The following is a 26,217-nucleotide window of genomic DNA, read 5'->3' as shown; positions in this document are numbered from 1 at the left end:
TTTTTTTTTGAGACGGAGTCTCACTCCGTCGCCCAGGCTGGAGTGCCGCGGAGCGATCTTGGCTCACTGCAAGCTCCACCTTCCGGGTTCACGCCATTCTCCTGCCTCAGCCTCCTGAGCAGCTGGGACTACAGGCGCCTGCCACCACGCCTGGCTAATTTTTTGTATTTTTAGTAGAGACGGGAGTTTCACCGCGTTAGCCAGGATGGTCTCGATCTCCTGACCTCGTGATCCGCCCTCCTGGGCCTCCCAAAGTGTTGGGATTACAGGCGTGAGCCACCGCACCCGGCCAACAGAGACCTTTTTAAACATGCAAAGACTTAGCTAGAAAGAATGAGCTCTGTCAAAATAAGGGAGAAAACCAAGAGGCCATATGCTCCAGGAAACAGGATTTCAGACAGCAGGAAAGAGATGCAGGGAAGTCCTAGAAAAATAATTGAGTAGCAGAACCAGAGAACAACCAGCCCACACAGAAACAGGAGGAGAAAGCCCTGAGAGGGAAATCTCCAGGGACAGGAGCAGTGGGGGGGGGGGGGGGGTTGAAATAGACTGAATAAGTCTATAATCTATTTAATTATTTAGAGAACACTACTGGTAGTGACAGATCTGAGAGAACAAACAAAAAAAGGTTAAGGTAAAGAAAAAGCTTTGCAAGCAAAAAAAGCAAGGCAATAATTAACTCCAAGAAAAAAAATGTTACTATAAAAGAAAAATACTTGATTAAATACTTAATAATATTCACACACTTAATTATATAAACACTATTCATTTAACCAGAAATGTGATAAAATTATATTCAAACTATAAGGATAAAGGAAATGGGCAGGAAAGTGATGTAAAAAAAGCCAGATTTGCACCATAAAAGTCAATTGAGAATAGCTAAAATTAATAAAAAATAACAGTATATCATTTAGAAGTTCAGAGATAAATACCAGAAGAAATAGCTAAAAGTTGAGACCATTTGCCTCTGATGAGCAGCAATGAAGGATGAGGATAAGGGCAAGGGATTGCCATTTTTCATTTTAAGCTTTTGAATATTAATTGAATTTTTAGCTATATATGTATAACATTATTTTGATTTAAAATTTAAAAAGTAATTTCTTTTTAAAAAAGGAAGAAATATATTGGGGAAAAAAGACTGCTGACAAAAAGAGAAGAGAAAGAAAAATCAAATATTTATTAAAAGTACCATAATACAGACCCATTTCAAGTAAGGACAAACACACCAACATATTTCTTGGTAGTTTCTTCACAATAGATTATTAAAGCATAGAACAATTATTCATATTCATAAAGAAATGACTTCAAAATAGGTTAAATTGTTTTCCATCTACTCTGTTTAATAAGGCAAGAACAAATGATTCACTTTAGAAAAATAGTCTCATCAAAAAAGGGCTAAAATAGTAAAGATTCATCACCTAAAGTGGTAAGCTTTGGATATCTGAAATATAAATATGTTAGTACTCTGATGATGCCAGATAAATGAATTTAGGCAAGAAAACGCATTGTTACAAAAAGCCTGGGTTCTAAATCAGGATTACTGAGACACTAACAATTAATTTCAGATTTTTGCCTTCATTCCAAGAAGCACCAACTCAGTTTTCTTTAGACTGCCTGGGCTGGTTTGGGCCAAGATCTAGTCAAAATGTAGTCTGCCAGTGATGTAGGTAAATAAGATAGAGGGATGAAGAAAAATTTAGCATCCCAGCCAGCTGAATATCGAGTTCGCGGATGCACCGATGTCAGAGCATGTTCCATGCAGTCAGTGACCAGGTTCAGGTTTGTGCTACAATTCAACAGCCCTTCCTTCATGATACTGTAAACTGTATACAAAAAAAGAAATGGTGGTCAACAATCTTATCCCTTATATTTTTAAGATCATGCAGTCACAGAAGTCTTACCACATCTAATTTCTACAAGATAGAATGATCTAGAATGTGCATCCCAATATGATAGCCACTAGCCACATGTAGCTATTGAGTACTTAAACAATAGCTAATGCACCAGAATGAAAACTAAATTTTGGATTTTATTTAATATTAATTTTAAAACTCAATCATTTTTCTTTTTTTGCTTGGTTGTTTTTTTGGGGTTTTTTTGAGACACGGTCTTGCTCTGTCACCCAGGTTGGAGTGTAGTGGTACAATCTCAGCTCACTGTAACCTCTGCCTCCCAGGCTCAAGTGATCCTCCCTCCTCAGCTTCCCACATAGCTGGGACTACAGGTAAGCATCCCCATGCCCAGCTAATTTTGTTTATTTTTTGTAGACACAAGGTCTCACTATGTTGCCCAGGCTGGTCTTGAATTCCTGGGCTCAAGCGATCCTCCCACGTCAGCCTCACAAAGTGCTGGAATTATAAGTGTGAGGCACCAAGCCTGGCCTCAAAACTCAATTCTGATGGCTGGGTGCAGTGGCTCATGCCTCTAATCCCAGCACTTTGGGAGGCCAAGGTGGGTGGATAATTTGGGGTCAGGAGTTCGAGACCGGCATGGCCAACATGATGAAACCCCAAGTCTACTAAAAATACAAAAATTAGCCAGGCTTGGTGGTGCATGCCTGTAGTCCCAGTTACTCAGGAGGCTGAGACAGGAGAATTGCTTGAACCCGGGAGGCAGAGGTTGCAGTGAGCCAAGATCATGCCACTGCACTCCAGCCTGGGTGACAGAGCGAGACTCTGTCTCAAAAAAAAAAATACACAACTTAATTCTGTTACTAGAGGATTTTTACATAGGTTTAGAACAACACAGATATGGGAATATACTTTTTCAACTGGAAATTTTTTTAACATTATTGAGATATTCATATATCATAAAATTCAGCCATTTAAAGTGTACAAATCAATAATTTTTAGTACATTCAGAGTTGTGCAATCATCATCACAATCTACATTTAGAATATTTTCATCATCCCAAAAAGAAACCCTGTACCTATTAGAAGTCATTCCCATGCTTCTAACCGCTGCTGCCACCTCCTCCTCCAGGTCTTCAGAATAATATTCTTATAGGAAATTGACAAGTCCCACTCCCACAAGGCTCCTATCACCCGAACAAGAGAAATATAGCCTCAGGGAATGGCCCACAGGGCTCTGCAAAGACTTGTCCTCACTGACTTACCTCTTCCCACCTACATGCTTTCTCCTGTCACATTAAGACACATAGTTTGTGGACAAGCCCTTTGTTATCAAAAGGGTAAACAATGATGAAGACTGCACTTTAGTTGAGCAGACATCTCACACCAGCCCTGCCACACTACCAAGGGGCACACCCTCTCAAGGGTCCATGCCTCTAAGTATGTAATACCTCCTAGTGCTCAGGTGCCCTGGCCCACAGAGGACAAGGCAGGAAAGAGCCTGGCCCCAGGCTGCCTATATGTCCCCCTCCTCAACCATGATAGTCATCAGACCAAGCCAACCATGACAGCACTGGGACCTTCCTGACTTCCTTCTGTTCTGGGAAGGCTTTATTTAAGGAGCTTTGTTCTGAGAGGATCTGCCAATCATTGTCCACCAACCCTCTTTTCCCCTTCTCATGCAAGGGTACTGATGTGGTTTGGCTTTGTGTCCCCACCCAGACCTCATCTTGGATTATAGTCCCATAATCTCCACATGTCGTGGGAGGGACCTGGTGGGAGGTACTGAATCATGGGGGTGGTTCCCATATGCTGTTCTTTTAGTAGTGAGTTCTCACAAGATCTGATGGTTTTATAAGGGGCTTTCCTCTGCTTGCGCTCATTCCCTCTCCTGCCATCCTGTGAAGAGGTGCCTTCTGCCATGATTGTAAGTTTCCTGAGGACTCCCCAGCCATGCAGAACTGTGAGTCAATTAAACCTCTTTTCTTTATAAATTACCCAGTCTCGGTTATTTCTTCATAGCAGCATGAGAATGGACTAATACGGGGTACCCATTATCCCTATCAAAAGAAAAAAGCTTACAGGCATCAAAATACTGCTGTCCATAGGTCTCCTTAATGTGCTTGGGGGCTTCTTTCCATCTTTGCTTCATTCGCTCTAAGGACTGTGTCAGGTTTGTCATTCCCGTTCTGAAGTAGCCAGGTTCAACTATGCTGATTTTCACCCCAAAATGTTGAATCTCACGCCTGAAATAAAACCCCACAAGTTATGATTAAAGACCACCACCATTTCAATGCTTTCAGGAAGGAAAAGCAAAACAAAAAAGATTATAAAATATCTTTACTGAATATTTTAAAGAATAAAGAAATGGAGAGGAAAAAAAATTTAAATATAAACATCCCTGGATCCAACAATTAGGAAATTATTATACCAACTACCATAACCATTCAATTCTAGAATCACTCATTTAATAAAGAGTTATTAAGTACCTACTGTATGCTAGACTCTGGAGACATGAAGGATACAAATGACAATAAATAAAATTAGCATTTATTATGACTGGCACTGTGCTAAGTGTCTCACAAACTCAGAAGATTAAGACTCAGTTCCTCACCTCAGAAAGTTCACAGTAGGTGAGTCCAACAAGTAGGCAAATAACTACAACACAACTCAAAAGAATTATAAAGGAGAGGCATTCAAGGGGCTATGAAAGTAGAGAGAAAGGTACAGATAGATTTTCTGAGGGAGTCAGGGAAGGCTTCAGTGAGGAGAAAAATATTTCAGTTGAGTCTTAAAGCAGGGATCCCCAAACCTGGGGTGCAGACCCATAAGTCTGTGGCCTGTTAGGGACTGGGCCACACAGCAGGAGGTAAGCAGTGGGTGAGCCAGCATTACCGCCTGAGCTCCGCCTCCTCTCAGATCAGCCAGGTATTAGAGTCTCATAGGGGCATGAATCCTATTGTGAACCGTGCATGCGAGGGACCTAAGTTGCACGCTCCCTATAAGAATCCTGAGGTTGAACAGTTTCATCCCGAAACCATCTCTTTCTTCCGGCCACCCCCACCTGGGGCATGAAAAAACTGTCTTCCACGAAACAGGTCCCTGGTGCCAAAAAGGTTGGGGACCATTATCTTAAAAGACAAAAGGAAATTTCCAAGTAAAGAAAAGGGAAGAATAACAAACCAGGCAATGGGAATTCCACATGTAAAAGCATGGGCTTGTGGAAAATGACAATGTATGGACTAAGAGATCACTAATGAAACAGGATGTGAGCATTAAAATTGCCAATTCCAGAATATTCAAGTTAGTTCAACAGACAGTTCCAAAAATGCTTATCAAAGGCCGACTATGGGCTAAGTACTGCACTAAGTGCTGCCTACACCAAAAGAAGTAAGATGGCACTGTGCACCATGGCAGAGGTGCCCTCTAGGAGCTCTAGGGACAGTGATGAGGAGTGTTCCCTAAACTATGGGTCCAGGCAGCCTTGCTGGAGAAGACGAAGCTCAAGCTGTCAGCAAGGAGAAATGTTTGAAATAATGGTCCATAAGGAGGCAGACCACAAGGCATTATGACCTCTAAGCAGTGGTTCTTAAAGTGTGGACCCTGGATCAATGGTATCATCAGCATCTGGTAACTTTTTAGAAATGCGAAGTATTGGGCCCCAGTCTAGACTTACTAAATTAGAAACTCTGGGGTTGAGACTCAATAATCTGTTTTAACAAGACTTCCAGGTGACTCTGAGGCATGCTAGAGTTTAAGAACTACTGTTCTAAGGGAAAAGCCTCGCTTACCAAACCAAAACCTAAAACCTTCCATGTTAGAGCTTCAAAAAGAGTCTCCACGTGCCCACATGTAATGGAGAAGAGGAAAGGGCTTTGCAGCCAGAGGTGACTCTCCTCTAAATTTCACTTCTCCTTGGAGTTTTCTCACTCTGATTCCTACCACCCCTTGTCTCCATTCCCCTTTAACATGCCAGTGCAAATATAGGACAAAACTTCCTTTCCCTGTTTATCCTGAGCACAACTAGGGTGAACTTGAATTTTCTAAAGGAATTACATAGTCATTTGAATGTTGGAAGGATATATCTTTGCTCTTAGTCTGGGAATGAGTCAAGGAGTCCGAGAGACCAGCCCTAGGTGGTGGTAAATCACACAGCAGCCCTGTGGCAGTACACAGAACATTAGATAGGCAGGAAACCAAGTGAGGTGCCTACCACATGGTAACAACTCATGTAATTTCTTGGCTATTTCTGTTTTCTCCCTAGGCATATAACACTCATATTGCAACACTTATATACCAGTCATGGTAAGTGGTAGGCTAAATAACGGCCCCCAAAGAGATCAGGTCCTAATCCCTGTAAATGTTGCCTTATGTGGCAAAGACTTTGCAGGTGTGATTAAGTTAAGGCGGTTGAGATAGGGGGTTATCCTAGATTATCTGCGTGGGCCCTAAATGCAATCACAAAGATCCTTTAAGAGAAGCAGAAGTGGATTTGATGACTGACAAGAGGAAAAGGCGATGTGACCACGGAGGCAGAGATTGAAATGATGTAGCCATGGCCAAAGAATGCTGGCAGCCACCAGAAGCTGGAAGAGGCAAGGAATGGATTCTCCCATAGTGATTTCAGAAGGAATGTGGCCCTGTCAACACCTCAGTTTTGGCCCAGTGATACTGATTACTAACTGATTACCAAAAAAAAAGTGTTGTTTTAAAACACCATATACCATAAATTACCTATGATAATTTATTACAGTGGCCATAGAAAGTCAATACATGCTGCCTTTAATATTCACAGCCCATTTCCAAGTGAAACTGCCCAAAAGTCAGTCCCTGCTAAAGAGGAGTGTGCACAGCAATATTTTGGACCATGTGACTACAGCCTCTTGTCCACAGCTGATTGGATCAGGAAGGGGACTTGACAGGAGGAGAGTCCCTTGTAAGGCTGAACAGTAGCTCTGCCTGTGATTACCAATATGACCACGGGCAAATTACTAAACCTCTGTGCCTCAGTTTCCTCAGATGTACAATAAGAATAAAAATAATGCCCTCTTCATTGGGTTGCTATGAAAGTTAAATGATTTAATGGATGGAAAGTACTTCCTGCAGTGCCTTACCCATAACCATGCACAAAAATGTCACACAGTGTGGTGTTGCCTGGCACACACAAAAAATGAACTCAGCCAATAGGATGCTCTTTCAAGAATTATAAGGAAAATAGGCTGAGTGCAGTAGTGCAGGACTGTAGTCCTAGCTACTCAGGAGGCTAAGGCAGCTGGACAGCTCAAGCCCAGGAGTTCAAGCTTGTAGTAAGCTATGATCATGCCTGTGAATAGTCACTGCACTCCAGCCCAGGCAATATAGTAAAACTCTGTCTCTTAAAAATAAATAAATAGGCCAGGCACAGTGGCTCATGCCTGTAATCTCAGCACTTTGGGAGGCCAAGGTGGGTGGATCACGTGAGGTCAGGAGTTCCAGACCATCCTAGCCAGCATGGTGAAACCCTGTCTCTGCTAAAAATACACCAATTAGCCGGGTGTAGTGGCACGTACCTGTGGTCCCAACTACTTGGGAGGCTGAGGCAGAAGAATCACTTGAACCCAGGAGTCAGAGGTTGCAGTGAGCCAAAATCGCATCACTGCACTCCAGCCTGGGCGACAGAGTGAGACTCAATCTCAGAAAATAAATAAATACACACGCATACATATATATGATACACACACATATATACGGGGGAGGAGGATCTATAAAAAGAATGAAGCAGCCGGTGGAAGGACATGAAACTGAAACAATGCATGAATAAAAGCCAGACCAGGCACAGTGTCTCATGCCTATAATCCCAGCACGTTCGGAGGCTGAGGCAGGAAGATCACTTTAGCCCAGGCATTTAAGACTAGCCTGGGCAACATAATCAGACTCCATCTCTACAAACTATAAAAAATTAGCTGGGCATGGCAGCGTGCACCCATAGTCCCAGCTACCAGGGAAGTTGAGGTGGAAGGATCGTTTGAGCCCAGGAGGTTGAGGCTGCAATGAACTATGATGATCACACAACTGCACTCCAGCTTGGGCAACAGAGTGAGACCCTGTCTCAAAAATAAAAAATAAATATTGAGAATTGAAGTGTGACATAGTGGTAGAAGTCAAAGACCTGGGTCAAAACACAGTTCTGCCAAATTCTGGCTATGGTAGGTGAACTTTGGGACAGATATGAAAATTTGAGCCTGTTATGTATATAAAATAGACTAGTAATAATATCTATGTATCAAGATTTGAGGAGTGATGAAATAAGATAGGTGAAAGCAACTAGCACAATGCCTAAGACATATTTCAGTGCTCAATAGTTGTTTTTGTTTTAACTTAAGAGTTACCTCAGAATATCTGAAAAGGCTTCCACTCCATACTTGGAGACACAGTAGCCTCCTACAAAGAAAGCAACTCTTCCCAGAATGCTGGAGACATTGACAATTCTTCCCCGTGCTCTCCTCACCAAAGGAAGCATGCTCAAGGTCACCTGGATCACACCAATGAGGTTCACTTTGAGCATATTCATAAAGTCCTCAGTGTTCAGCCACTCACATAAGGTAATTGGTGTAAGAATGCCTGCGTTGTTCACCAGTCCCCAGAGTCCTAAAACAATTAAAAGTCATATCAGGAGTTTGGTTTCAGGCAAAAATACTCTATTTTGAACTTTGGTGGGGTAAGAATCACTCTTGAGGAATCATAACTACTAACCACCCCCATGAGAGTTTGCGGCCCAAATTACATAACATATAAGTTTGCTAAATATAATTTTTTTTTTGAGACAGAGTCTTGCCCTGTCACCAGGCTGGAGTGCAGTGGCACGATCTCAGCTCACTGCAAACTCTGCCTCCTGGGTTCAAGCTATTCTCCTGCCCTCAGCCTCCCAAGTAGCTGGGACTACAGGCACACACCACCACACCCAGCCAATGTTTGTATTTTTAGTAGAGATAGGGTTTCACCATGTTGGCCAGGATGGTCTCGATCTCTTGACCTCGTGATCCACCCACCTCAGCCTCCCAAAGTGCTGGGATTACAGGCGTGAGCCACCACGCCCAGCCTGCTAAATATAATTTTTAAATAAAAGGATTGAAAATATTCATAAAAATACTATAAAATTGATCAAGCAGATTTGAGAAAGAACCAAATAAAACTTCAGAAATAAAAGATACAACTATTAAAATTTTAAAATTTGGTAGACAGGTTTAATAGTAGATAGACATAGTGGAAGAAAGAAAGTAGCAAACTGGAAGACAGTAAAGAAAAATATACAGACTACGGCACAAATATAAAGAGATGAAAAACATGAAAGAAAAGGGAAGCAAGATCAAAGTAAAAACATGTAACATATGTCTAATAAGATCCAGAAATAAGGGAGGGAAATGTAATAAAGGCAGTATTTGAAGTAATGATGGCTAAGAATTTTCCAGAACTGATAATGAACAGATTAAAGAAGCTCCCCTGTTTGAAATGTTTGTTTTTTGGTGTCATAAAGAGATAGCACTTGAACGTAAATTTAATTTTTTTAGTAAGGCCATTTTTTTCACTTTTTGCAGAAAGGGTATACTTGCCAGCAGATTTGCCATGAGAGTATACTGAACAAAGGAGACAGGGTCATTTATAACCTGACATGTCTATTTTATTGTTGTGTCTGGTTTTTATTGACTGCAACGGGACCTCACATTTTATATTTGTCTCGATTGGCTAGCAACTTAGAACTTTTTTTTTTTTTTTTTTTTGAGACGGAGTCTCGCCCAGGCTGGAGTGCAGTAGCGGGATCTCCACTCACTGCAAGCTCCGCCCCCCCGGGTTCACCCCATTCTCCTGCCTTAGCCTCCTGAGTAACTGGGACTACAGACGCCCGCCACCACGCCCGGCTAATTTTTTTTGTATTTTTAGTAGAGACAGGGGTTTCACCGTGTTCGCCAAGATGGTCTCGATCTCCTGACCTCGTGATCCGCCCGCCTCGGCCTCCGAAAGTGCTGGGATTACAGGTGTGAGCCACGGCACCCGGCCTCACTTAGAACTTTTTAAAAGAGGCAAAGGCAGAGGAGAACAAAAGAAGGAGGAAGTAACTTGTGGAATGTTGAAAAATGTAAAAACACCTTCAAATAAGGAAGGGGAACAGGCTATGACCTAATGCTTGTTTGGACCAGTATAAGCATGCCAGGGTTAAATTGTGGGAGCTAAGAACATAAAGTACATTGATTTCTTTATTACAGCTAGCAGATATTTAAGAATGTTAGTACAGGTCTTTGAGAATAAATTTTGTTTTTAAGAGAAGTCACTATTTATTTCTAATTAGATGGGGAGGAAAGTCTTTGAGGAGGAACCTCTACTTTACTTTTTACACCCCCCAAAAAATAAATCCCAAGCAGTATAAACAGAGAAATCCATACCTAAACACACCAAAATAAAGATCAAAGAAAAAATAAAATCAAAGAAAGAGAATACCCTTAAATAGCCAGAAAGAAAAGACAGATTATTTTCAAAGGAAAAACAATTAGGCTAACAACTGACTTATCAAGACATGAACAACAGGAGACAGAAGACTGGAATGGTGTCTTCAATGTGCCAAGAGAAAGTAATTATTAACATAGACTAGCCTATCTGCAAAATTATCTTTCAAGAATGAGGGTAGACATTTTAATAAATATTAAAAAAAAAAAAAAAGATTTTGCCCCAGCATCTTCTATAATTCTTAGGCATATATTCGGTAACGAAGAAAGCAATTTTAGATGGAAAATTCAAAAAGGAATAATGAGCAAAAAAAAAAAAAGGTAAAAAGAGGATAAATCTAAACAAACATTACATATTGGAGAGCCAAAAAACAGAACTGAAATACACAGCAGCAAGAGCATGCAGGTCAGGAAGGATGACTGAAATGTGAGTGTTCTGAGGGCCTTGGATTACTCAGGAGAAAGGTAAAGATGTTAATTTTACATTTGATAAACCACATATGCACTTAAAATTTCTACGGGAACTACTAGGGAAATAGAAATAGAGAATATTATAGTACTTTCAATTTATTTTTTATTTTTTTTATTAAGTATTTATTGATCATTCTTGGGTGTTTCTCGGAGAGGGGGATGTGGCAGGGTCATAGGATAACACTGGAGAGAAGGTCAGGAGATAAACACACGAACAAAGGTCTCTGGTTTTCCTAGGCAGAGGTCCCTGCGGCCTTCTGCAGTGTTTGTGCCCCTGGGTACTTGAGATTAGGGAGTGGTGAGCACGTGGCTGGGGGAAAGGCCATAGATCAACAGCATCCCAAGGCAGAAGAATTTCTCCTAGTCAGAACAAAATGGAGTCTCCTATGCCCACCTCTTTCTACACAGACACAGCAACAATCTGATCTCTCCTTCCTTTCCCCACACTTCCCCCCTTTCTTTTCAACATAACCGCCATCGTCCTCATGGCCCACTCCCAATGGTCGCTGTCTCTTCGGAGCTGTTGGGTACACCTCCCAGACAGGGCGGCCAGGCAGAGGCGCTCCTCACCTCCCAGACGGGGCGGCCTGGCAGAGGTCCTCCTCACTTCCCAGACGGGGCGGCCGGGCAGAGGCGCTCCTCACTTCCTCCCAGAAGGGGTGGCAGCCAGGCAGAGGTGCTCCTCACTTCCCAGAGGGGGCGGCCGGGCAGAGGCGCTCCTCACTTCCCAGACGATGGGCTGCCGGGCAGAGGCGCTCCTCACATCCCAGACGATGGGCGGCCGGGCAGAGGCGCTCCTCACATCCCAGACGATGGGCGGCCGGGCAGAGGCGCTCCTCACTTCCTCCCAGGCGGGGCGGCTGGGCAGAGGCGCTCCTCACCTCCCAGACGGGGCGGCCGGGCAGAGGCGCTCCTCACTTCCTCCCAGACGGGGCGGCCGGGCAGAGGCGCTCCTCACTTCCTCCCAGACGGGGCGGCCGGGCAGAGGCGCTCCTCACCTCCCAGACGGGGCAGCTGGGCAGAGGCGCTCCTCACTTCCTCCCAGACGGGGTGGCAGCCAGGCAGAGGCACTTCTCACCTCCCAGACGGGGCGGCCAGGCAGAGGCGCTCCTCACTTCTCAGACGAGGTGGCGGCCAGGCAGAGGCGCTCCTCACTTCCCAGACGGGGCGGCCGGGCAGAGGTACTCCTCACATCCCAGACGGGGCGGCCGGGCAGAGGTCCTCCTCACTTCCCAGACGGGGCGGCAGGGCAGAGGTGCTCCTCACTTCCTCCCAGATGGGGCGGCAGCCAGGCAGAGGCGCTCCTCACTTCCCAGATGGGGCAGCCGGGCAGAGGCGCTCCTCACTTCCTCCCAGACGGGGCGGCAGCCAGGCAGAGGCGCTCCTCACTTCCCAGACGGGGCGGCAGGGCAGAGGTGCTCCTCACTTCCTCCCAGACGGGGCGGCAGCCAGGCAGAGGCGCTCCTCACTTCCCAGATGGGGCAGCCGGGCAGAGGCGCTCCTCACTTCCTCCCAGACGGCGCGGCTGGGCAGAGGCGCTCCTCACTTTCCAGACGGGGCGGCCAGGTAGAGGCGCTCCTCACTTCCTCGCAGACGGGGTGGTGGCCGGGGAGAGGTGCTCCTCATCTCCCAGACGGGGCGGCCAGGCAGAGGTGCTCCTCACTTCCTCCCAGATCGGGAGGCGGCCAGGCAGAGGCACTCCTCACCTCCCAGATGGGGCGGCCGGGCAGAGGCGCTCCTCACTTCCCAGACGTTGGGCGGCCGGGCAGAGGCGTTCCTCATCTCCCAGTGGGGGCGGCCGGGCAGAGGCGCTCCTCACTTCCCAGAAGGGGCGGCCAGGTAGAGGCGCTCCTCACTTCCTCCCAGACGGGGTGGCGGCCCGGCAGAGGCGCTCCTCACCTCCCAGACGGGGCGGCCGGGCAGAGGTGCTCCTCACCTCCCGCAAGGGGCGACCGGGCAGAGGCGCTCCTCACTTCCCAGATGGGGCGACCGGGCAGAGGCGCTCCTCACATCCCAGACGATGGGCGGCCGGGCAGAGACGCTCCTCACTTCCTATATAGGATGGCGGCGGGGCAGAGGCTCTCCTCACTTCCCAGACGGGGCGGCCGGGCAGAGGGGCTCCTCACATCCCAGACAATGGGCAGCCAGGCAGAGACGCTCCTCACTTCCTAGATGGGGTGGCGGCGGGGCAGAGGCTGTAATCTTAGCACTTTAGGATGCCAAGGCAGGCGGCTGGGAGGTGGAGGCTGTAGCGAGCCAAGATCACGCCACTGCACTCCAGCCTGAGCAACATTGAGCATTGAGTGAGCGAGACTCCCTCTGCAATCCCAGCACCTCGGGAGGCCGAGGCGGGCAGATCACTCCAGGCCAGGAGCTGGATACCAGCCCGGTCAACACGGCGAAACCCCGTCTCCACCAAAAATACAAAGACCAGTCAGGAGTGGCAGCGCGCGCCTGCAATCCCAGGCACTCGCAGGCCAAGGCAGGAGAATCACAGGAGCCCGAGGCAGGGAGGTTGCAGCGAGCCAAGATCACGGCAGTACAGTCCAGCTTTGGCAACAGAGGGAGACCGAAAAAAGAAGGAGAGGGAGACCAAAGAAAGAGGAGGGAGAGGGAGAGGGAGAGGGAGGAGAGGGAGAGGGGGAGGGGGAGGGGGAGGGGGAGGGGGAGGGGGAGGTACTTTCAATTTAGTAGTGGAATAAAAATTCAATCAATTCAAAAGAGCATAAAGGAAACAGGAAAAAATGGGACAAATAAAAAGCACAAAACAAGATGAAAGAAATAAATCCAAACATAATAATTAAGGCCAGGTTCAGTGGCTCATGCCTGTAATCCCAACACTTTGGGAAGCTGAGGCATTAAGATCACTTGAGACCAAGAGTTTGAGACCAGCCTGGGCAATGCAGTGAGACTCATTCTACAAAACTTTTTTAAGTTAGCTAAGTGTGGTGGTGCACCTGCAATTCTAGCTACTCAGGAGGCTGAGGTGGGAGGATGGCTTGAGTCCAGGAATTGGACATTACAGTGAGCTGATCGTAGCACCACACTCCAACCTGGATGACAGAGTGAGACTTTGCCTCTAAAAAAAAATAAAATAATAATAATAAAGTAGTATAGATGAAAGAAATGTTCTACCAAAAAATAAAAATTGTCAGATTGGATTAGTCTTTATATCAGCTATAGGCTACTTATAAGAGGCTCATATAAAATACAGAGACACAGAAAGGTTGAAAGTATAAGGATTAAAAAAGACTCCAAGGTGGCCGGGCGCAGTGGCTCACGCCTGTAATCCTAGCACTTTGGCAGGCCAAGACGGGCGGATCACGAGATCAGGAGATCGAGACCATCCTGGCAAACACGGTGAAACCCCATCTCTACTAAAAATACAAAAAAATTAGCCGGGCCTGATGGCGGGCACCTGTAATTCCAGCTACTTGGGAGGCTGAGGCAGGAGAATGGCGTGAACCCAGGAGGCGGAGCTTGCCGTGAGCCGAGATTGCGCCACTGCACTCCAGCCTGGGTGACTGAGCGAGACTCCGTCTCAAAAAAAAAAAAAAAGACTCCAAGGTAAAAAGTCTTTGTAACTGAAGGGATAGTAACATTATAAACTGAGAGAAGGACTAGAAAGAAAAGTAGAATTGGTGAAGAGAGGCCAGGCGCAGTGGCTCACGCCTGTAATCCCAGCACTTTGGGAGGCCGAGGCGGGTGGATCACCTGAGGTCACCAGCCTGGCCAACATGGTGAAACCCCATCTCTACTAAAAATACAAAAATTAGACGGGCATGGTGGTGTGTGCCTGTAATCCCAGCTACCTAGGAGGCTGAGGCAGAAGAATCGCTGGAACTCAGGAAGCAGAGGCTGCAGTGAGCTGAGATCGCGCCACTGCACTTCAGCCTGGGTGACAGAGCAAGACTCTATCTCCAAGAAAGAAGAAAAAAAAGAATTGGTGAAGAGGTGAGAGGAAAACAAAGACTCCTTTAGATTTTGTGAGTTTCAGGCACTAGTAGAATTTCCAGATGGAGAAATGCAGCAAGTAGTTGGAAATTCAAATGTGAGGAGTAAGAAACCAAGGGCACAGATAAAAAGGTAATAGACAAAAGTATGAGTATAGAGGATTCATTCAGCATTTGTTGAGCCCTTAACATGTACCAGGCAAGGTGCCAGAAGTTGGAAATATAAAAATGAGTAAGAGAGGCCCATACCTTCAAGGAGCTCACAGTCTAACAGATGGGAAAACAATAACAATACAATAGAAATAAACGGGTATGCACAGCAAAGAGGCTATAACTACCCATAACTTCTGACTCTGCCTGGGGGAGTTAAGAACATCCTCAGACAAGAAGCAATATTTTATTATTTTTTAAATTGAGATGGTATCTCACTGTGTTGCCCAGGCTGGTCTTGAACTCCTAGGCTCAAGCAATCCTCCCACCCCGGCCTCCCGAAGTGCTGGAAGGAAGTAATATTTTAAAATACATTTTAGATTTTCAAAATTTTTTTTGCCAAATCAGTAAATTTTCAAGTTTAAATTGTTTTTTTAAAAATTTACACTTTGGGCCAGGTGCAGTGCCTCACACCTGTAATCCCAGCACTTTGGGAGGCCGAGACAGGCGGATCACCTGAGGTCAGGAGTTCGAGACCAGTCTGACCAACATGGAGAAACCCAGCTCTACTAAAAATACAAAATTAGCAGGGTATGGTGGCGGGCGCCTGTAATCCCAGCTACTTGGGAGGCTGAGGCAGGAGAATCGCTTGGACCTGGGAGGCGGAGTTTGCAGTGAGCAGAGATCACGCCGTTGCACGCCAGCCTGGGCAACAAGAGCAAAACTCCATCTCCAAAAAAACAAAAAAAATTTACACTTTGGAAGGCTAAGGCGAGTGGACGGCTTGAGCCCAGGAGTCTGAGACCAACAAGGGCAACATGGAGAAACCTCATGTCTACAAAAAATACAAAAATTAGCCAGGCATGGTGGTGCACGCCTGTAGTCCCAGCTACTCTGGAGGCTAAGAGGTAGAAGGATCACTTGAGCCTGGGAGGTCAAGGCTGAAGTGAGCTGACCATGCCACTGCACTCCAGCCTAGGTGACAGAGCAGGACCCTGCCTCAAAAAATAAATAAATAGGACGGGCATGGTGGCTCATGCCTGTAATCCCAGCACTTTGGGAGGCCGAGGCGGGCAGATCATGAGGTCAGGAGATCGAGACCATCCTGGCTAACACAGTGAAACCCTGTCTCTACTAAAAATACAAAAACAAAATTAGACGGGCGTGGTGTTGGGCGCCTATAGTCCCAGCTACTCGGGAGGCTGAGGCGGGAGGATGGCATGAACCCAGGAGGCGGGGCTTGCAGTGAGCCGAGATCACACCACTGCACTCCAGCCTGGGCGACAGAGTGAGACTCCATCTCAAAAATAAATAAATAAGCAAACAAATAAATAAATAACATCCTGCAACCCAAGCAAAACAAGATTTTACTTTTTAAAGGTAGGGTCTCACTGTGTTGTCCAGGCTGGAGTACAGTGGCTATTCACAAGTGCTATCATAGCCCACTGTAGCCTCAAACTCCTGCTCAAGCAATGTTCCCACCTCAGCCTCTCAAGTAGCTGGAACTACAGATGTGTAGCCACTACGCCCAGCCAAAAGAAGCAATTTCATTGCGACTTTGCAACTCCTCGAGTGAGGAGTTATTTAGGAGATCCAATTACCAGAATCTACTGAATCATAAAACCAAGGGAGAAGGAGAAGAAGGGAATCAAAGAGGGGTTGAATAATATCTAGACAAAATAGAACTTAAAAAGAGAATTTATTCATAATTGCCAAAAACTGAAAACAACCAAGATGTCCTTCAATAGATGAATGATAAACTGTGTTACATACATACAATGGAATATTATGCAGCGAAAAAAAGAAATGAGCTGTCAGGCTCAGCACAGTGGCTCATACCTGTAATTCCAGCACTTTGGGAGGCTGAGGCAAGAGGATCACTTGAGCCCAGAAGTTCAGTGCTGCAGTGAGCTATGATTGCACCACTGCACTTCAACCTGGGCAACAGAGTAAGACCTCCATCTCAACAAAACAAAACAAACAAACAAAAAAACAGAAATGAGCTATGAAGCCATGAAAAGACATGGAGAACAGGTGTGGTGGCTCATGCCTGTAATCCCAACACTGAGAAGCCAAGGTAGGAGGATCAGTTGAGCCCAGGAGTTCAAGACCAGCCTAGGTGACATGGTGAGACAACGTCTCTAAAAGAAAAAAATTTTTAATTAGCCAGGCATGGTGGTGTGTACCTGTACTCCAGCTACTTTGGAGGCTGAGGTGGGAGGATCGCTTGAACCAAGGAGAGTGAGGCTGCAGTGGGCCATGATCATTCCACTGCACTCAGGCTTGGGCAACAGAGCGAGATCCTGTCTCAAAAAAAAAAAAAAAAAAAAAAAGGGCACGACATGAAGGAATCTTAAATGCATATTGCTAAGTGAAAGAAGCCAGTCTAAAAGACTACATATAATATTATTCCGGCCGGGTGCGATAGCTCACGCCTGTAATCCTAACACTTTGGGAGGCCAAGGCGGGCAGATCACCTGAGGTCAGGAGTTCGAGACAAGCCTGGCCAACATGGTGGAACCCCATCTCTACTAAAAATATAAAAATTAGCCTGGTATGGTGGCGCGTGCCTGTAGTGCCAGCTACTTGGGAGGCTAAGGAAGGAGAATCGCTTGAAGCCGGGAGGTGGAGGTTGCAGTGAGCTGAGATCACACCATTGCACTCCAACCTGGGTGACAAGAGTGAAATTCTGTCTCAAAAAAATATGATTCCAACTATATGACATCTGGAAATAGAAAAACTATGGAGACAGTAAAAAGAGCAGTGGTTGCCAGGAATGTGAGGAGTGATGAATATGTAAAGCACGGGGGACTTTTAGGGAACTGAAACTATTCTGTGTGATACAATAATGGTGGCTACTTGTCATTACACATTTGTTCAAACCCATAGAACTATATAATACAAAGTGAACCCTAATGTAAACTATGGACTTTAGTTAACGATAACATATCAACATTGGCTCATCAATTGTAAAAATGTACCACACCAATGAAAGATGTTAATAATAGGGAAAACTGGGCAGGCACAGTGGCTCACGCCTGTCGTCCCAGCACTTTGGGAGGCTGAGGCAAGAGGATCGCCTGAGGTTGGGAGATCAAGACCAGCCTGGCTAACATGCTGAAACCCCGTCTCTACTAAAAATACAAAAACTCCCTGTCTCTACTAAAAATACAAAAAATTAGCCGGGTGTGGTGGCGGGCGCCTGTAGTCCCAGCTACTCAGGAGACTGAGGCAGGAGAATGGCGTGAACCCGGGAGGCGGAGCTTGCAGTGAGCCAAGATCACACCACTGCACTCCAGCCTGGGCAACAGAGCAAGACTCCATCTAAAAAAAAAAAAATACAAAAACTAGCCAGGCGTGGTGGTACATGCCTTTAGTCCCAGCTACTCGGGAGGCTGAGTCATGAGAATCGCTTGAACCTGGGAGGCGGAGGTTGCAGTGAGCCAAGATTTCGCCACTGCACTCCAGTCTTGGCGACAGAGTAAAACTCTGTCTCAAAAAAAAAAAGGGAAAATTGTTGAGGGGGTATATAGGAACTCTGTACTTTCTGTTCAATTTGCTATAAACCTAAAATTTCTCTAAGAAATAGTGTGTTGATTTTTAAATATAATGAAATTTTAAAACATTTTTTAAAGAAGACCAAAGGTTGACTTCAAGAAATGCCTATATTTTAAGTAGCAGCCAAGATAATCAGATTCTTAAGAACATCTTAGCCTGGGCAATATACCAAGGCCGTGTTTCTACTAAAAATTTTTTAAAAAAAAATTAGCCAGGCATGGTGGCAACCGCCTTTAATCCCAGCTAATTGAAAGGGTGAGGCAGGAAGATCGCTTGAGCCCAGGAGATCAAGGCTGCAGTGAGCTATGATCATGCCACTGTACCCCAACTCCTCAAATATAAAGAATTATGTTTATAAATACTCTACTTGCAATATGAGATAATAGCTTCAGATCTATTGAGCTTGTTTTTCAACAACAAAATAAACATTGTTAAGGAAATGAAACGCCACAAAAGACCTCAACAGTCCTTCAAATGACAAGGCCAGCCTTCTAAGCTCAGCTTTTGATACACACAGTCAGCCCTTCATATCCATGGATTCAATCAACCGTGGATAGAAAACACAATTTTTAATTTGCATCTGTACTGAACATATACAGACCTTTTTCCTTGTCATTCCCTAAACCAGGGGTCTCCAGTGCCTGGGCCATAGACTGGTACCAGCCCATGGCCTGTTAGAAACCAGGCCACATAGCAGGAGGTGAGCAGCAGACAAGCAAGCAAAGCTTCATCTGTATTTACAGCCACTCCCCATCACGGGCATTACTGCTTGAGCTCCGCCTCCTGTCAGGTCAGTAGCAGCAGTAGATTCTCACAGGAGCACTAACCCTATTGTGAACTGCACATGCCAGGGATATAGCTTGTGCACTACTGTTGAGAATCTAATGCCTGATGATCTGTCACTGTCTCTTATCACCTCCAGATGGGACCGTGTAGATACAGGAAAACAAGCTCAGGGCTCCCACTGATTCTACATTATGGTGAGTTGTATAATTATTTCATTATATATTACGATGTAATAATATAATGAAGTGCACAATAAATGCAATGCACTTGAATCATCCCAAAACCATCCCCACTCCCTGTCCATGGAAAAACTGTCTTCCATAAAACCGGTCTCTGGTGCCAAAAAGGCTGGGGATGGCTGCCCTAAACAATACAATATAATATAACTATTATACAATTGTATTATACAATGGTATATTGTATTATACAATATAATATAACTATTATTTACATATCATTTACAAAGTATTTAGTATTTTATGTAACCCAGGCATGATTTAAAGTATCCGTATCTTAAAGGATGTGCATAGGTTATAACCAAATACTGCACTATTTTATATAAGGGATTTGAGCATCCTTGGATTTTAGTATCCACAAGCAGTCCTTGAACCAATCCCCAGGAGACACCAAGGAACAACTGTATATATAACCTTAGCATCTTCATGCCTAAGTAAATGAAAGGAGAAAATATTTCATACCTCTGTCCCCCACATGCTCCTTCACCCACTGAGTAGCTGCAGCGATGCTCTCCATCTTGGTAACATCCAGGGTCACCGTCTCCAGCCTGTCAGACATCTGGCCCCTCAGCTGCTCGGCCCCCTTCTCCGTCAGACACGCAGCCAGCACCCTCAAGCCTCGTGCATCCAGCTGTCTGGCCAGCAGGTTCCCAAAGCCCGAGTCACAGCCCGTGATAAAGACATACTTGTCTTGGAGGTGGCTCACCACCTGCCTCTCCCGGTACCAGTGCAGAAGGTAGTACAGGCCCACGAAGGCCGCCAGGTAGAGCCACATAGTGAGGGTGCTTCCTTCTCTTTCAATAGAAAGAAAACATTTTATTCCTTCCTTATTATTTAACCATATATCTATTCAGTGTTTGCCATGTGCCAGGCATTGCACTAGGTGATAGGGACTCTTTATTGATTAATACTTGGTCCTACCCTCAAGGAGCCACAGTCTAGAGAGGGAAGTCAGTGAGGTAAGCAAACAAATCCAATGCGGTGTGAAAGGTGCCATAACAGAAGTATACACACAGTCTACAAAGGAAGATGACCGATAGCCTAGCACAGAGGGAATGATTTTGGTACTACTTCCTACCAAATAGGATAGGTAAGTTCAAAAAGTGGATAAGGATGACAACATTCCAGGCAGTAACAATGTGTACATGAAGGGAGTCGTGAGCAGCACAGAACTTCTTGAGACCTATAAACAATTCTGCATGAGTGCAGAGCGGAACATACAGAAGAAGAGACTGGAGATGAGGTAGTGAAGGGCCAAATCATGAAGGGCCTTGTAAGCCACACTACACAATCTGGATGTTATCCTGTGGACAGAGTATGCTACTAGAAGACATTGAACAGAGTATGCTACTAGAGTCAGGTGGCCAGATTAAGTTTTAGGAAGATTTGTCTCACAGTGGCAGTGGAGGATAGATGAAACAGGTGTGGTGAAGGCAGTGAGATTCATTAGGAGATCCAATAGTTTGGGTGAGTTACTGCAGCCAAAGCAATTTGTAAACCTAGACCAATCAGAAGCATTGTTGAAATGAGTGTTCACAGATGCCTATGTTTCTATATGAAATTCTGGAGCAAAGTCCACCATTTTTTAGTCATCTATACATGTTGGCTGAACTAACGTAATTCATAACAACATAGGTAGAGGTCAAAGATGGGTATGGGCCCACTAGCATCATAAGGCCTATACCACAATGCCTGCATGAGGCTAGTCTATGCAATTCAAACTCCTTAGTTTGACATGAATGTCCCCAGCACTCTGGCTACTTAGGCTTCTCTCTTGCATCCTACTCTTTAGCCATAACAAACAACTTTCAATCCCCTGCAAAGCACAGGCTTTTTATGCCTCTGCACACACTTCTTTCTACTGGAAAGAAGTAGCCCTCATCTACTTGGCAAATAACACTTTTTTTTTTTTTTTTTTTTTTGAGACAGAGTTTCACTCTTTTTGCCCAGGCTGGAGTGCAATGGTGCAATCTCAGCTCACTGCAACCTCCACCTCCTGGGTTCAAGTGATTCTCCTTGCCTCAGCCTCCCGAGTAGCTGGGATTACAGGCGCGTGCCACCAAGCCAGGCTAATTTTGTATTTTTAGTAGGGAGAGAGTTTTTTACCATGTTGGCCAGGCTAGTCGTGAACTCCTGACCTCAGGTGATCCACCCACCTTGGCCTCCCAAAATGCTGGGATTACAGGCATGAGCCACCACACCCAGCCATAACACTCGTCTTTTAAGTCTCAGCCTAATCATCATTTTCATTCAGCAAACATTAATTCAACAACTACTTGAGTCAGACACAGTGTTAGGCACTGATACACAAGAGTGAACAATACATGGTCCATTTTTCATTGAATTCACAGTCTCATTGTGAAGACTGACAACAATGCATTATAACAGAAGTAAAAACAGGTGGCTGCTGGAACACTCAGAAGAGGCTTCTAAGGCAGTCTAGAGAGGTCTGAGAAGCTTCCTAGAGAGAATAAAATATAAGTTGGGTTCTACAGGTATATTAGTCCGTTTTCACACAGCTATAAAGATACCACCCGAGACTGGGTAATTTATAAAGAAAAGAGGTTTAATTGATTCACAGTTCCACATGGCTGGGGAGGTCTCAGGAAAATTACAATCATGGTAGAAGGGGAAGCAAACACATGATGGCAGGAAAGCAAAAGCAAGCAAGAGAGGAACTACCAAACACTTATAAAACCATCAGCTCTCATGAGAACTCAACATGGGGGAAACCACCCCCGTGATCCAATCACCTCCCACCAGGTTCCTCCCTAAACACCTAGGAATTACAATTCAAGATATGATTTGGGTAGAGACACAAAGCCAAACCATATCAAAAGGATAATTAAAAAATAATAGCTAGGCCAGGCACACTGGCACATGCCTGTAATCTCAGCATGTTGGGAGGCCGAGGCGGGCAGATCACCTGAGGTCAGGAGTTTGAGACCAGCCTGGTCAACATGGCGAAACCCCATCTCTACAAAAATACAAAAATTAGCCAGGCATGATGGTGGGTGCCTGTAATCCCAGCTACTCTGGAAGCTGAGGCAGGAGAATTGCTTGAACCCGGGAGATGGAGGTTGCAGTGAGCCGAGATCATACCATTGCACTCCAGCCTGGGTGACAGAGCGAGATTCTGCCCATCTCAAAAAAAAAAAAAAAAAAAATAGCAACCCTTGCCAAGCACTTGCTGTGTATCAGGCTGTTCTAAGATGTCACATATATTCACTTTTTGAATTCTCACAAGAACCCTACAAGACAGGTCCCATCATTATTCCTCTGTGTCAGTTCAGATACCAAGACAAAATTAGACATGCAAGAGATTATGGGGGAAACACCCTCAGAGGACAAAGGGGGAAGGCACAGGAATAGGTGGTAATGCAGATCTGACACCTAGGGAAGGAGAGGGGAACAGAAGGAGGAGAAGATAGGAAGAGCTTTAGACTGTAGTAGAGCCCCAGGAAAGTCTCAGCCAGGCCCATGAGCCTGAGCAAAGACTGCTACTGGAGAAGTCCCGCACTGGGCTGAACTGGTCCAGCTCCAGTACTGCCATCCTGCTGGTCATTGGCTGACCAGTGCCCAAGAGGAGCGTGCCTCAGTATAAATACCACAGCAGATCGGAGGGTGCAACAACTGGAGGCTGGACGTCAACCTCGCTCCTCACAGCAGATTCTCTTGAGTGATCTGAGCAATGCACCTCAATGGCTGCCACACTGTTTCATAGGTGAGCACTGAGAGATTACATACAGTACTAGACAGAGGGGACAAAAAATGGTCCAGGCAAGAGACTTTCCTGCCCTCATTTAACCTGCCCCATAGTCTAACAGAATTGACTATACCCTCCTTAGTGTCCCCATTGTGGCCTGGGTTTATCATGATGCCTGCTGCACTTCATTGCACCGCTTTTCCCCATTTTTAGACTATGAGGCCCTTGAGAGCCCAGGTTACATATTAATCTGCACCTGGCCCAGTGAATGGCACATAGCAGATACTTAATAAATGTTAGATAAATTCAGTTATACTAAATAAAAATATCCTGAGAAAAAATTGAGAGGAAAAAAAGCAGTGAGAATGAGCCAGAGAAGTAGGAAAAAGCAAGCTGATGGAAGCCAAGGGAAGGGGGGCTTAATGAGGATCAGCAATGCAACCAGGAGGTCTGCTGAGTAATAGGAGGGCACTGGTGCTCTTCAATCTTCAGTGGGCTGCTGCATGAATTGGAGGGCAGGAAGTGGAGCCGAGTGGAGACTCTTTTTCAAAAGCCTGGTCTGGGAAGGAGAGGAGAGAAAGCAGTAGCGAGAGGGCAACTCAGGGTGTAGGCAAGTAAAATGGAAGGAGACAGTGAAGGGGAGAAAACAGTGGAGAGAGGCATCTGTTGCTCCTCCCTCCCCCACCATCTTCTCTTTCTCTCCTTTTCCCCTCTTCCCTCTGTCTCCCTCCTTCCTTCTCTGAAGCCCTTTGCCTCTCTTCAATCTGAGAGCTCTGTGTTCTCTAGCCAGCTGCCTCTGTTCTGCCCAACTGGCATTCCCTGGTGCACTACAGTAACAGAGAGAGCTTCATCCTCACTGTTTATTGACTAAAAGGTAATTTTCTGTTGCCAGTCAAAGATGAAAATGTATTTCCCCCATTGGGGAGAAGCTTGGCCCTCACAGTTTCCCCGGGCATTACTGTTCAGCCATCGCATGCCTAGCAGCAAGAAGACCTGCAGAAGATATACGCCTGGCGGAATCCCAAACCCTAGGCCAAACCTGAACGTGCCTCGAATATTTCAAATGTCCAAATACCCAAAGTGGCGTGGCCTGCTTGCTTTTACAAACCATTCATCTGCAAAAGCTGTGCAATTACTTTATGTTTTTGCCTTTGACTCAAATTATTTATACACAGTACTTAAGCTGCTATTTCTTGATTTACCAATTTTTGACATTCTCAATTAACTTCCTGCTATGGTAAATGAGAATTCAGCTTTCTTACATCACATTGTCAGTCTCTTCCTTTCTCATCTACACTATGCTATCTGGTTAATTTTATTTAATGAGTTTTGAGGTTGAGCCTAGAGAACACCTTCATAATCACGCATGCATAGGTTAAGAACTTCCACTGTTTATTTCAGGTCTGATCCCCATCTTGGGCTTCATCATTGCTTGAAGCTACTCTCCCACAAAGATCTTGAAAAGCTAGGCCAGGCACGGTGGCTCACGACTGTAATCCCAGCACTTTGGGAAGCTGAGGCAGGCGGATCACCTGAGGTCAGGAGTTCGAGACCAGCCTGGGCAACATGACTAAGCCCCATCTCTACTACAAATACAAAAATTAGCTGAGTGTGGTTGCAGTGCCTGTAGTCCCAGCTACTTGGGAGGTGGAGGCACAAGAATCGCTTAAACCTGGGAGGCGGAGGTTGCAGTAAGCCAAGATCACCACCACTGCACTCCAGCCTAGGTGACAGAGTGAGACTCTGCCTCAAAAAAAAAAAAAAAACCTTGAAAAGCTGAAACTGCCCTCTCTGCACAGCCCCATCCTATCTTTGGGGCTCTTCCCCTCCCCCCCACTCCCCTCTACCTCTTTCTTCCTTAGCCTCTCTCTATTACTGCAATCCTCTCACAGTTTCATTTGCCTCCTTATTCAGCATAGGTCTCACAGTTGGCCATTTTAGGGGTGCTTCACTAGCACTCCAAAGCCTTTACCATCCATGTTCTCTAGCTGCCAGCTGCCAAGTGGTGCTAGAGAAAGACCAGAAAACAAACTTTTATACAACAAATCAATGTTATCCTATCTCAGCTGCACCACCCCACCCCCGCCGATATAAGGCAAACCTTCTGTTTGCCTCCATTTGACTCCTCCCTTATTATTTCCCAACAACACCTGTTCCAAATCTTTACTAACCTTCAAAATTTCCCAACCTCATGTTTACCTAGCTCTCCTTCCACAGATGGACATACACATTGCTTCCCTGCCAAAATCCAGATCTGCTCAACCTGGACACTCTAATTCCTACCCACAACATTTTGCCTGTCATCTCGGGGGTTCCAGGGCCCAGTGAGGCTACCTCTGCTCTAAATTTCTCTGTATTGTCTTCTATCCTCTTTCTTCTGCCTTTTGTCCTCCCTAAGACCATCCTAACCTGCCACCCCTTTAATAACCATCCTCTCTCTTCCCCATACAGCCAAAATATTCAAAGGGCAAGCACCGGCCCTCTATTTTCTTGCCACCCACGAGCTCCTTGCACTTCACCTTCCATTCCCATCACTCTCTGGAAACTCTCTCACAGCTCACCAAAGACCTATTAGCAGACAATTCCCAAGGCTTCCTCTCTCTTCTCCTCAGACCTCACTGCAATATTTAGCACTTTCTTTTTTCTTATGATTTTATCTGATTCTTAGATCCTAACCTGGCCTTCAGTGAAGAAGGAGATTGCTTTCAGATCGTGCCATGCTCTCATTGGATTCTGTCTGTGACTCCCTGTCACCCACAGGATAAAGTCAGAACTCTTCAGCTTGACACATGATAATAATAGTGAACAGCTATAGAGAACTTTCCTTGCCAGGCACTGTGTGAAACCATATATATATATATACACAATATATACACACACACACACATATATATATGGTTTCACACATATATATGTGTGTGTGTATATTGTGTATATATGTGTGTGTGTATATTGTATATATAATATATGTGTATAAATATTATATAATATATTATATATGTGTATATATAATATATGTGTATATAATATA

The 26,217-nt window shown here is 45.2% G+C and overlaps 1 protein-coding gene across 2 annotated transcripts in view; it reads right to left on the bottom strand.

The window, feature by feature from the left end:
* Nucleotides 1–1,153: 1,153 nt before the first annotated feature.
* HSD17B6 (hydroxysteroid 17-beta dehydrogenase 6) overlaps nucleotides 1,154–26,217 on the bottom strand; it is a 40,252-nt gene continuing 15,188 nt past the window's right edge. For both annotated transcript variants that reach the window (XM_024257409.2, XM_054528121.2), the window contains exons 3-6: nucleotides 19,943–20,274; nucleotides 8,218–8,476; nucleotides 3,932–4,095; nucleotides 1,154–1,823 (exon numbers count right to left, since the gene is read on the bottom strand). In XM_024257409.2, the coding sequence (XP_024113177.1) occupies nucleotides 1,606–1,823; nucleotides 3,932–4,095; nucleotides 8,218–8,476; nucleotides 19,943–20,255 (954 nt within the window). In that variant the 5' untranslated portion in view covers nucleotides 20,256–20,274 and the 3' untranslated portion in view covers nucleotides 1,154–1,605. The remainder of the gene's footprint in view (nucleotides 1,824–3,931; nucleotides 4,096–8,217; nucleotides 8,477–19,942; nucleotides 20,275–26,217) is intronic.

Source organism: Pongo abelii, chromosome 10 (genome assembly GCF_028885655.2).
Source record: "Pongo abelii isolate AG06213 chromosome 10, NHGRI_mPonAbe1-v2.0_pri, whole genome shotgun sequence".
Taxonomy (NCBI): domain Eukaryota; kingdom Metazoa; phylum Chordata; class Mammalia; order Primates; family Hominidae; genus Pongo; species Pongo abelii.
This window is presented reverse-complemented; position numbering and strand designations above follow the sequence as displayed.